This window comes from Colias philodice, chromosome 16 (assembly GCF_061535455.1).
Source record: "Colias philodice isolate Cphi_HAF_F1 chromosome 16, ilColPhil1 Martin Lab GWU primary, whole genome shotgun sequence".
Classification (NCBI taxonomy): domain Eukaryota; kingdom Metazoa; phylum Arthropoda; class Insecta; order Lepidoptera; family Pieridae; genus Colias; species Colias philodice.
The window spans coordinates 8493428-8506164 of NC_143101.1; the positions used below are offsets into that span (position 1 = coordinate 8493428).

Sequence of the window (12737 nt, forward strand, 5' to 3'; positions counted from 1 at the left end):
CGGACTTATTGAACATATTAAGTTTTAATTACATTAGCTTTTATACTTCAGATTTTATTTATATCTAAAAAACGCTAATTTCGTCACTGACTCACTGATGATCATCAAAATTCTTAAGGTATTTCCTAATGTCCTAGAAAGCTGAAATTTTGTATGTAAGCTAGTATTAGCACACAAACAACAAAAAAATTATAAAACTTGTAACTTTCATCCCCCAACCCCTTAAACTAGGGGATGGGAGTTTGTATGAGACCTGTAATTTTAAATTAAATTTTGATGACGCTAGAGGTCTAATCTAATAATCTAAAACTTGGTTCCCCTAGATATATATATGTATAGGTACTCCTTGTTAAAAAAAAATTGTTACAAACAACCTACAAAAAGAAATGAAATCCCACCAAAAACATTTTCATGTAAAATGTTGCCAAGACGAGCCCATATGACTCGCACTGTCAAAAAGTTATCAGATCTCATGTAGAGCCAAGCTTCTAACACTACACGCCCTAACTCTACAAGGCCTAACTTCACAAACTCTACACCTTAGTCAAAATATGTGGCTTGGCCGTTCGTTACTACAAGAACTATTGTATAACACAAAAGTAATGAACAGTGAATTAATTTTTCACCTTACGCCGATGTGAATGTAGCGAAATGGCCAAGCCACATATTTTGACTAACGTGTAGAGTTTGTGAAGTTAGGCCTTGTAGAGTTAGGGCGTGTAGTGTTAGAAGCTTGGCTCTACATGAGATCTGATAACTTTTTGACAGTGCGAGTCATATGGGCTCGTCTTGGCAACATTTTACATGAAAATGTTTTTGGTGGGATTAATATTACAATTTATATCTTGTTATTAACAGGTCTATTTCCTAGTAGCTCATTAGTTATTAGACGTTGATTGTTTGATATATAGTTCTTTACTATAGAACGGTTTATTTTAGAGCAAAAATAGATTTGATGTTCTTACGTTCATATCTTTGTTAAAATACATATCTGGACGAAAAGAGAATTTCATCAATAAAAAAGCATAAATGGTTTGGCATTCCATTTTTTTATTTTTTATTTTATTTTTGACACGTGAATTAGTAGATACATACCTACATACATTTTCTAACCATAGATAATAATATTGCAATTAGAACATTCTAGAATCTAGAACACATTCAAATCCCACTAGAAAATTGGAGCGTTCCCTCTGTTCGAATAGATCGATGTCATTCCATCGACGCCTATCACAAAGGTGACATAACATCACGATTTATTGATGCAGCAATGTAACACTATACTTACAAATATGATCCAATCCCGAGATCTGGACCAGCATAAGTGACACTAATTAAATAATTGCTTCGGTCAATAGAATTATGCAAAGCGGCCACATGACAGTTGTTCATATCTGGCCTATATTTAGGCTAGCTATTGTAAATTATAGTAACGGTAATGCATGGCTACTAGACGGGAATACATGGTACTGTATTATGACATCTTATTTCCAGACAGATTACGCCATGAATTGAACTGACTGGCAAATTCATATATTATGATCGCAACAACCAGCAACGGTTATATTTCTGGGCTATTAATTTATACATACTTGCTTTAAGCTAATTTTACGTGAGAAGCTCCCTTTTGACGACATTCATTTTCCCCTTACAAAACTCGTATTGACGTACTCAATGCGTAAATAAGGCCACTGAAGAAGTATGTATGTAACGAAGAAGTAAGTACCTATGATAAATTTTGAGGTTCCTTACAATATTGAACACAGACGCATTAAAAAAAAGATCAGTTAGTTTTTTGTTATACGATTAATAATTCGAAATTCGAAAAAACATTTTTATGTAAATATTTTCGATACTTCTTTATATTAAAAAGTCCACTTTCCACTTCAATTTCCCTATAACAATTTACTATCATTTTTTTACGTTTCAATAAAACTTGAATAGAATAACGAGCCCATAGACAACTTACCGCAAAATGTTATACATCGTAAAAGTTAATCCCACATTAACCCGGTTGTTTTTATATCTCAACTTACTGATTTGTGGTTAGCTGGAAGATAATATTATACTCCTTACACTATTATTAAAGAATAGACAATAATACTGACGTTGTTTTAGCTCTATATTGCGAAGCCTGTGAAGCAAACAAGTCTCAATCATTCATAGGATAGGTTATGACATAGGATATTTCATAGGATAGGTTTTATCCCGGAAATCCCACGGGAACGGGAACTATGCGGGTTTTCCTTTGAAAACGCGGGCGAAGCCGCGGGCGGAAATCTAGTAGGTAATACATATAAATAGCCACACTCAAATATAGGCTAAGCCTTACAAACATGCATACGAACGTTTTGCGAAAATATTTGCATTTGCTGCATACATTAGAACTAACTCACACGGAAAGTGGGTTATGACTTATGAGTTGTGTAATATGTTACTGAATTATGTAGATAATTGTTTAAAGTAGGTACTTGTTTCTAATTAAGCATGAAATTATTTATCTAAACATCGCGTCGTTCCGATGATACAAGGACAAACATCCTTTTTGATAAGTGTTCAAGTTACCTGAAAAAAATATTTACTAAATTGAAATGAAACTTATTATTTATTGAGGCTTATACTAGTAAACAATTAAACATTTAACTAGGTACCTATATTCTTATTAACTTCAAAATATTTAAATAAATATTCTTATTTTATATAGTTTCAACGAGATCGTTTGAGCTATAAGGTTATGAAATGTTCGAAAATAATAGAAAACAAAAAGAAAAGGTAGTTACTCTGATTTAAAACTTTCTACAATACCTACTTGCATATTTATTGAATTTTATTGTTTCATTGATTATTTATATTGCTAATATGTACCTAATTGAACTTACAAATTCCATTGCGCCAATTTCATGTTTCATATGAGTAATGACAAATGTGCTAATGATCACGTGTATGTTTTTTTCTGTAAGTAATTGTTAACTCAAAAAATAAAATACCTGGCCAATACGTATAGCAACGACACACAGACACCCGGCTACAAGCGAAAACATCCGACCGCACCACAACTCCATAGCGCATCTCTGTCCGCCCAACGAAACCTGTATTGGTTAGAGTAAGAAAACACGTTCACATCGGCTATCGACCCGAACGCGTCAATGCGGGGGGACGCGCATGCTATCTCTCTCTCCCGCATCGCAGCAGTATAGCTAGTAGCACTGCCGTGTTGGCATCCGCTTGCCGCGTTTATTCCACGTGTTTTTATTGTTTATGTGCAGTTAATCGAGATTTAAGTTTGTTAATTAAAGAAACAAGATGGTTCGCTATTGTGCCGTGTCGGGTTGCTCAGAAAGCACCAAGTCAAATAAAAATCGTAGGTTTTTTCGATTCCCACTTGACGAGATAAGGTTAGTATCATGTTAGTATAATATGTTTTCCTGTAATGTGAATGATTAGATTCGATACCGAAACGTTTTAAATGTGTATCAATATTATATCCGAACTTGACCTTTATAGAGCGATGTTAACCCCGTTCGGATGTTCGCGATGCATGACTTTGTAATGGCGTATTTAATATTATAATTATCGAACGACTTTTTGTTCATACCACAGATTGAATATGCGAATGACAATAATTATTAAATATGTACAAACAAAAAATAAGTTTAAATTATTTAACAAGTTTTACTACTAGGTTAAGGATTTTTTTTTAATATTTTACAGCAGTAATAAGCTAGTATAACACATATCTTTTCCATTTATAATAATATCTATAGATAAGCATACATTATATGGATTTTAATTATTTTAAATATTTTAGGTGCAAGAAATGGATTAAAGCAGTAGGCCGACTGGATTTAGATAAAAAAACAGCTGCTACGCTAAATTCAGGCTACTTTGTGTGTGATCTTCATTTTTCCCAGTCAGCCTGTCCAAAAAAATACTTAAAACCAAATGCAATCCCTACCTTATTTCTTCCACAAGGTCCCGAAGTACCTGGAACATCAAAGTGCACTCAAACAGAATGTGAAATGTTATGTTCTAATTCGGAAAAAGAGGTTACACCTCGGGAAAGACAGCTAGATGTGAAAGTGGAAAAAAAAGCAAAAAAACGAAAATTGACTGAGACCGATATGCCTCCGCTACTACAAAAAATTATTGATGCACAACTTACAAGACCCCATCCGCAAAGCAATAGATATAATCAAGAATACAAAATGCTTGCCCTGAATATATACTTTGCGAGTCCAGTTACGTATAGACTTCTCTCCGAAATTCTCTGCTTGCCAAATATAAAAACTCTACAGAAATATATAACATTCAGTATCAGCACAAAATTCGATGGCAATGTTATCAGATGGTTGGAAGCGAAGGTTCGTAACTTGTCGCAAACCGCAAAATATTGTACGATTTGTGTAGAAGAAGTGCCACTGCAAAGAAATCTCAATTTCCATTTAAACAAGGATAAAATTGTAGGTCTTTGTGAAATAAACGAAAAACAAAAAAGAGAAATATCAGAAAAGGCTTTTGTAGTTATGGCACGAGGTATATTTTCTATCTGGAAACAGCCTCTGGCATTTTGTTTTTTGGGTCAAAATGAAAACAATACAGAACTCCATACGTGGCTGGATAATATAATGGTTAAGATGATTGACATTGGATTCAATGTGTGTGCCTTTGTATCCAATCAGAGTAAAATTTGTATGAATATAGCTGCACAAAAATCGGTCACTCCTGATCAACCATTCTTTAATATAAATGGTAGAAGGATATATTATATCTTTGATGTTCCGGATATGATGATATCACTGCGAAACAGTTTAATTACCAACGATTTCGCTTATGTCGATGAGGGAAATAAAATGGTCGCTTCTTGGTTTGACATTGACAATATGTTTTTAATAGAAAAGAACAAAAAATATAAATTGTCATATAAAATAACTAAATCGCACATTAGGCCAAATAGTTTCGAAAAATTAGACGTTAAATATGCAATACAAGTTTTGAGTAGAACAGTTGCAGTGACGATCAATAATTTAATTGAAATGGGAAAGTTAAAAAAGAAGTGCATAGGAACTACAAAATTTGTCGAAATAATTAATGATACCTTTGATATTCTGAATTCTTATAAAGCATACATCGAAACAGATACTTTAGAAAAAGCCCGATTTCTCTTTTTTCAACTCAAAGTATACAACCGTGATTTTGGTACAGACCTAACTGATACAATGAACTTTATCAAAGGTTTTTTAATAAGTATGAAAGCAATAACTTGTCTTGCAGTTGATTTGAGGAGTAAGGGTCACGATAAATTAAGCACAAGAAGACTTAATTTAGAACCACTAACAAACTTATTCCAAAAAAGACAGCATGGGAGGATCTATAAACGTACAGCATATCAATTTCATGGATATTTTAATAATACTTTCAAGGTAAATATAGTTAAACTATCTAAAGATAACTCTGCAGAACATTTAAACCAGTTATTGACGAGCTTGGAAGAAATTCAGAAAACGGAAAATTGTTCTACAGAATCATTCGGCAAATGTTTGCAGCTGGGCACAAATGATTATAAATTTGAACTTCCCGAAGAGAATATAATATCTGCTGTTTCCTCATATTTACTTAAAAAGTGTTATGAGCAGCACATGGATTGTGATATTTTTACAAAATACATCAAAATACACGAACAAATTGTTAATGACTTTATGAATCCACCAGAGGATTTTAAGCAGTATGTAAAAGAAATAGACAGTATTTGTGAAGATCATTTTAATAATTGTGATTTTTATCGAATTGGCAGTGATCTTTTATCAAAAATTACTGACACTACATTTGAATTGCCATGTCCGTGTTTTCCTTTAGAATTCTTGAAAAAATTGTTTGTCAGGTTGCGGATTTACAATGTAGTACATCATAACAATCAACTTCTTAGAGACACATCATTTAAAAGTAAATATATAATTATACCTCATTTCCAAAGTGACGACATAAAACAAGAATATGATATTGATATAGTGGAACATTTTTAAAATATTAAACATTGTATATTCAAAATTCTTAAGATCAGATTGTAAGATTGTTGTGTTGTTACAATATATGTATTGATTTATAATAATAAAAAAGATATAAAATATTAATTTTATTATTTTTTATCTATATGAAAAAATAACACCCAACCCATTCATTTTTTTAATCACTAGCATTATCGCCAGCGGCTTCGCCCGCGTAGTCAAAGAAAACCCCCCGTAATTCCTGTTCCTGTGGGATTTCTGGGATAAAACCTATTATATGTCCTTCCTCAGGTCTCGAGCTTTCTCTGTAGCAAATTTGGAGTAAATCCATTCATTACTTTTTGAGTTTAGCCAGGACATACATACAGACAAACAGACAAAAATCCTAAAACTATATTTTTGGCTTCGATATCCATTACAGATCACCCCCCAAGTATTCTTTAAAAAAAATTCAATGTAAAGTTTTGACTTTCCTATGATTTTATTATATGTATTTTTGCGTTATCTATACGATAACACAAAATCTTCTAGTTACTATTAGCATAAATTTATTATAACTATACCAGTGGCGGTACGTTCATACAAGCCGAAAAGCCCGGCTTGCCTTAGAAATTCGCTACGAGACAGGAAAATACCTATATTCACGTTTGAATATTCGCGCGCAATGAGCAATTCATAATCTGCTCCGAATTCAATGAAAACTCACCTACAATATAATATACTTAATATGTATAATACGCCTAGCATAAAACAATGACGAATTCGAGTAAACTTTTTAATTTCAACCTTCTTGCTATCGGAATAAGGTCGTACCTTTTATTTGGACGTTACAACCTAAATTCGATGGATTATAAACAGTGCGGTGTCTCGCTTGCACGCGTGGGCTTTTACCGGGCTTTGCGCTCATCTCTTCTAACGTATGAAATTTCGTCGGAGTAGATACATACCTAGCTATAGAACTCTATAGCAATTTCAAAGGGAAAAAAGGCCCGGCTTTAACAGTGTGAAGATAGTTACGATTGCGCGAACGAACGTCGTGAATATTATTGTTAAATTATAGCATGGTTAGTTTGTTTGAGCGGGTGATTATACCGGTGTAATTTAGGTTAAGTTTTTCGAATCTTGTGGTAAAATAAGTGTCGCGACAGCAGATTGTTTTGTAAATTGTGGTGGTTTGCTTTGTGCTCAGCGGGGGAAAGGTAAAATCATTAAACTTTACTGAAAAACAATTAATTTCTTCATCAAAACCAACTCTCGATTTGTGCATTACCGAAACTAGTAAGTCACATATACGAAATTTTAATTGTAATGTTTATGAACGATTTCATGAATGAGAATTACTTAGAAGAAGCCTTTCCACAGCTGTTGAAACTTGCACATATTTTGTTAGTTACGATTCCTGCTAGTAAATAGGTAGTAGTGCTTCCACGGAGCGTGCTTTCTCATCGTTAAATCGTATTCATAGGTACGTAAGTATTAATTATTAAGAAATACGTATAAGTATTTATTTGGCCAAGAACGCCTTTCTGTATTAGGTATCAATAATTGCCATAGAAAAGTAGCTGTTAGGTACTTAATTGAATTCTAAAACAAACACCTACTTTCTATAATTCCGATGTTATAAAATCTTTCCTTCAGAAAGGTATGGTTCAGAAAGGTATGGTAAGGTATGGTTGGTTTGTGAAACTTATATTTTGCATGTTGTAAATACCTGTAATTGTTTGTTACAAGTTAATGCTTCAATGTAATTAAACGTTGGTATTTCTTATGAATAAATAAATAAATAAAAAGATTGGCGTTTTGAATTAGAATATAAATGATCTGTACAATTTTATTAATAATATAATGTCATACAGTTTTATATAATTTATCGATTTTAATGATAAACGTTTGACTCAATTGTTTGAGGGCGCGCGTGAAAATTTAAAAGATTTGATTCGGTATGTAATATGTTCACGTTTTTTTATAAGTTTTATAACGAACATAATTACACAGTATACCTAGGTAGGTATCTTATTCATGAAAAGGGTACCCATCAAACACTTTGAAAAATTTGGGCTTGCCCAGTCCTTATACCCTAGGCACGCCACTGAACTATACCTACTCATATTTAACTTTTCAGTGTTTGAGATATCACTGTTAATTTCATACCATTGTATTAAAAATTGAAACTTAAAAATTTATTAATATGAAAAAAGCTTAAAAGTAATTTTTATTTTGGCATCTGTAATGAATAATCACATAAATTCTTTGCATATTTTGTTTGAAATGTTATAAGTTATAACAATAAAACATCTCGTTTAGACATCACTGCACACAGATATAAAATTGAGTATTCAAATGAACACATCATTTATTTTAAACCGCATTACAAGGTTACCTTATTACCACAGTATTACCATTATTTCCTACAGTAGTGCGACGAATGTACTTGTGCAGAGAAACGGAGGGGAACTGGCGGGGGTCGGGCGACGCGGGCCGCGTAAAGCAAACACGCTTAGTTCGCTTTACCTAGCGCGAAAGGATGACGCAGTCGTATTTTTTGTGTAATAATTTTATTATACATAGGTACTTACATATTCTATTATGGCGCGCACAAACTGTTCGGTTTACGGATGTAAATCTACATTGAAATCCCAGAAGGAAACAATATTTCAGAAAGATTGTATTAATTGTATCTGTTGAATTAAAATCAAAGCTATGTATATGTTGTCCTCATTATTTTCTAATCAGATTGTACATCCCAATGCGAATGCATTACTTAGTTAAATGTTATAATATACAATTAAGAACATCCAAAAATAAAGTGTCCACGTAAATAATATTTAGCAGTGCAATATCTGTAATTATATATTTATGAACAAATAATTACATCAGATTTAATAATCGCAATTATTTTGAATGTACATATGAATAAAGATTTCATCATAATATTAATAATCACAATTGTTTTATTTCCCATTTGTTGCAACCCTAGCGTATTTTCGTGTGGCAGCGTAAGTACCTACGCTGGCGGCGGCATCGCGCGACATCAAAGGCGATTCCTTACTGTAGGAAATAATGGTAATACTGTGTTATTACTATAGTAACAGCTGCAATAGTTTAATGCTACGCGCCGTCAAATCTAAAGGCCTTTCAAATACGAAGGATAAAATAATATTGATTCCTTGCACCATAATATTTTGAGTATTTTAAAGTACCTAGTTAACGTGTTATCCATTCAAAATAATTAGCACCTATAAATAAATTTAATTTGAAATAGTACCAAATAAATTACCTACCAAAATCAAACCATTAAAAAACCAGATGGCGCAGGACGCTCAACAAAGTTACTCACATCAAAGAAGTGCGGCCGCAGTCTGCCTATCGTGTACTTGGCCACGTCGGTAGTGAGCTGCTGGCAGGCACAGCCGAAGAGGAACACCCCCACCACTCGGTACGTCTCCCAGAACCAGGCGGGTATCTCGCAACCGAGGATGATACGAGACCGGCCACCTTTGTAGTCGCGCAGCCTGATCCATTCGGTTAGGCACATCTGTGAACAAATGAATGGAATTAATAGCTGTAATAATACTACTAGTCAGATATGTATGTGTTTAGTGTACTTATAACATTGTATAAGTGTGCTTTTTCATTAATAATGTGCGAGCGTGTGTAGCGAGGAATGTGTTTGTCAATAACCAATAGTATGGCTTCAAACGCTAAACGCTTCAAACTAAATTAAGCGATATGATTGATTTTTTACAAGCACATTCATCGCTAAACATCCTTGCACATTATTGGTGGAAAAGCACCTTTGCTAATATCGCGATGCTGAATAGCTGCCTTCGAACGGAGGAGTCATGACTGAGATTTTCTTATTTTCGCCACCAGTCAATGCTAGTTTTCATTTACTGATATTATTTTTCATATTATGACAGGATTACCTGGTCTGATACATACAGTTCGCCTGTTTTATATCGTTCGTATTGTTTTTAATATCGCACTATGTTGTAAGTATTAGTTTCAACTTTCAACTAGATTTCCGCCCGCGGCTTCGACTGCTTTTTTACACGCTTTATATTAGCTTCACCTGTATGTTTGTAACCGACTTCTTTGGGCGCGATTTTGACCCACTTTAAACGGCCAGATTTCGTTCAAACTTTGTAGATTTATTGAGCACCGATGACAATACACTAATTTGATAAAAAATTTCTATTTTTTAGTTCGGTTTTCTATAAAAAGCGTGTTTTTTAGTTTTTTTAAACTATTATTATTCAAAGAAAAACCCGCATAGTTTCCGTTCCTGTGGGATTTCCGAAATAAAAAGTAGCCTAAGTAGCCGGCTAGGTAGTATATACATATTTTGCGTGAAAAAGTAACAAAAATCCATCCTCACAAACTTTCGCATTTATAGTATAGTATGATTAATATTTCCCTTACTTTAATTGTTAATTCACATGTGTCACACCAAAAACACAGCAAAGCTTTCAAAAATATAAACAATCGTATTATCGTTTGTCCTTACCTAAAGGTAATATGAACCTCGCATTGCCAATTACATAATATTGAGTCGAGGTTTTTGGTCACGTTCACGCTTTAAATTTAAAAGTTTGAAAGTTCAATGTTGCTGAGTGACTGGTGTTCAAGATTCAGTGTCAAATGATAGGCATTTGATAGGCTTTTTTATTAATTTATTTAATTACATATCTATACTTCTATACTAATACTAATATACTAATCTATCTATCTATATCTATCTATATCTATAATCTATAATACATATTATAAAGAGGAAAGGTTTGTATGTATGTATGTATGGTTTTCACGCATAAACTACTGGACCGATTTTGATGAAATTTGGCACAGATAATCTTTAGACTGAGAAAGAACATAGGCTACCTTTTATTGCGAAATATGTACCACGGGCGAAGCCGGGGCGGACCGCTAGTTATATATATACGATTATATACCTGCTTGGCGCAAATCTCTAATCTCAATTCTTTTATTTCATAGTGACTGCTAGTTTTTAAAGGCAATAATTTACTTGCATAATTCATCTCTGGTTCTTGCAGAATTATCTAATGACTAATCTATTATGTTGCCTCTTAAGAAATTACCATGAATATTATCTAAAGCTATGATAATTGAAGGAACTTATAGCTAAAACCGGGGAAAAAAGAAAGTGCTCCAAATTAAACAATGTAATATTTAAACCTCTTATTGCATAGAGTTATTAATGAAAAAAACAGTAGCTAGTCCATTAGAGCGAGCGCGCACGAGCAACTTTGTCTCCGCAACTATTTCGTCTCTCCCATCAATTTGTATGGGGAGTTGCGTCGCTACGTGCGCGCACTTTCATACTAGCCCATGGGTGAAGAGACAAAATAGTTGCGGAGACAAAATAGTTGCGGAGACAAAGTTGCTCGTGCGCGCTCGCTCTTAGGTTTTATTAAAACTGAATGACCTTGATGCTTGAACTCGGCAATGTCGTTTAACGCAAAATCATATTATGCAATAATACGCCCACTTTTATATATTAATGTTAGATTTATTAATATCCATTAGGTGCTATGAAAAATAACTGTTTTATGCGACATAATAGGTATAGAGGTTTATCCTTGTATATTTTTCAATTCCTTCTAAAAAAATTTTTTAACCAAAAAAATATTAAGGCATGTTCAATTTAAATTTACATAATTTATTACATTTTTGAAGTGAAACTTCTTTATCGGGGTTGGAAAAAAATTTAGTGTAACATTTTTTCGTTACGCGTGACATTTTTCCGTTACGCGCCATCTTTTCTCATCCCTACCACGCGTGATTCGACGTATTTCTGTAAAGTTGCATATAAGTAGTACCTAAATTATTTTTTGAAAAATAAAGTCATAAAGAAGTTTCACTTCTTACGTGTGTACACTAGTACACGCATACATTTTTATCACTGTAATAATATATTATGTATAAAATTTATTTTTTCAAAGCTAATTAAGATTAATAAATCCATGTTGAATAGCGGAATCAATGCGTGCGTGAACAGTTAAATGCATAATATTTTATCATTTATCGTAACATGGGAAAAGTAAAATCGTATCACAAACCCGTAAAAGTATTTACATAAATTACTATCAAAATTAGCGTAAAAATAAATTCAGATCAACATGAAATTCTATATTTAGATACTAAATATAGATACTGGCAGTGGTAAAGGCCTCTGAATAAAGATCGCGGGATCAAGAGTAGATGGGAGTGCAAAAATTGCTTTTTAATTTCAATGAATAATAAAAAATACATTGCATATGTCGGTATAGTACGAAATAAAAATATACACATATTGAGAAAATATACACATTATACTATGTATTACGATAAATCCACACAACAGAACCCTAGTTATTATAGAGTTTAATAGCAAGCCTATTTGAATATTTAAGTTCGAGTTCATACGTTCTACGCATGATCATACAGAACGGCCATTTTTTACCCCGTTCCACATATCTCAATCACGCGACACGTCAATCACTTTACATATCCTATAAGCATACAATTACCATAGTATATATACTATTACTGTGTATAAAGAAGAAACCCATAAGCAAATGGTAACAAAAACTGCTACGCCCTCATTGTGATGTATGCTGCTGTTGAATCTGCTCAATTGTGAATCAAACACACGTACGTTTGATGAGATATCCGTTTCATTTGCATTTTTGTGCTTATGGTGTGTTAGAATCACGAATGATTATGAATTGATAT

General features: G+C 33.1%; 1 protein-coding gene across 1 annotated transcript in view; it reads right to left on the reverse strand.

Moving 5' to 3' along the window:
• Positions 1 to 12737, reverse strand: part of LOC149481865 (putative phosphatidate phosphatase) — a 93629-nt gene that overhangs the window by 37970 nt on the left and 42922 nt on the right. Inside the window, exon 3 of the mRNA XM_089705080.1 lies at positions 9340 to 9537. Coding sequence (XP_089561206.1) covers positions 9340 to 9537 — 198 coding nt within the window. The remainder of the gene's footprint in view (positions 1 to 9339; positions 9538 to 12737) is intronic.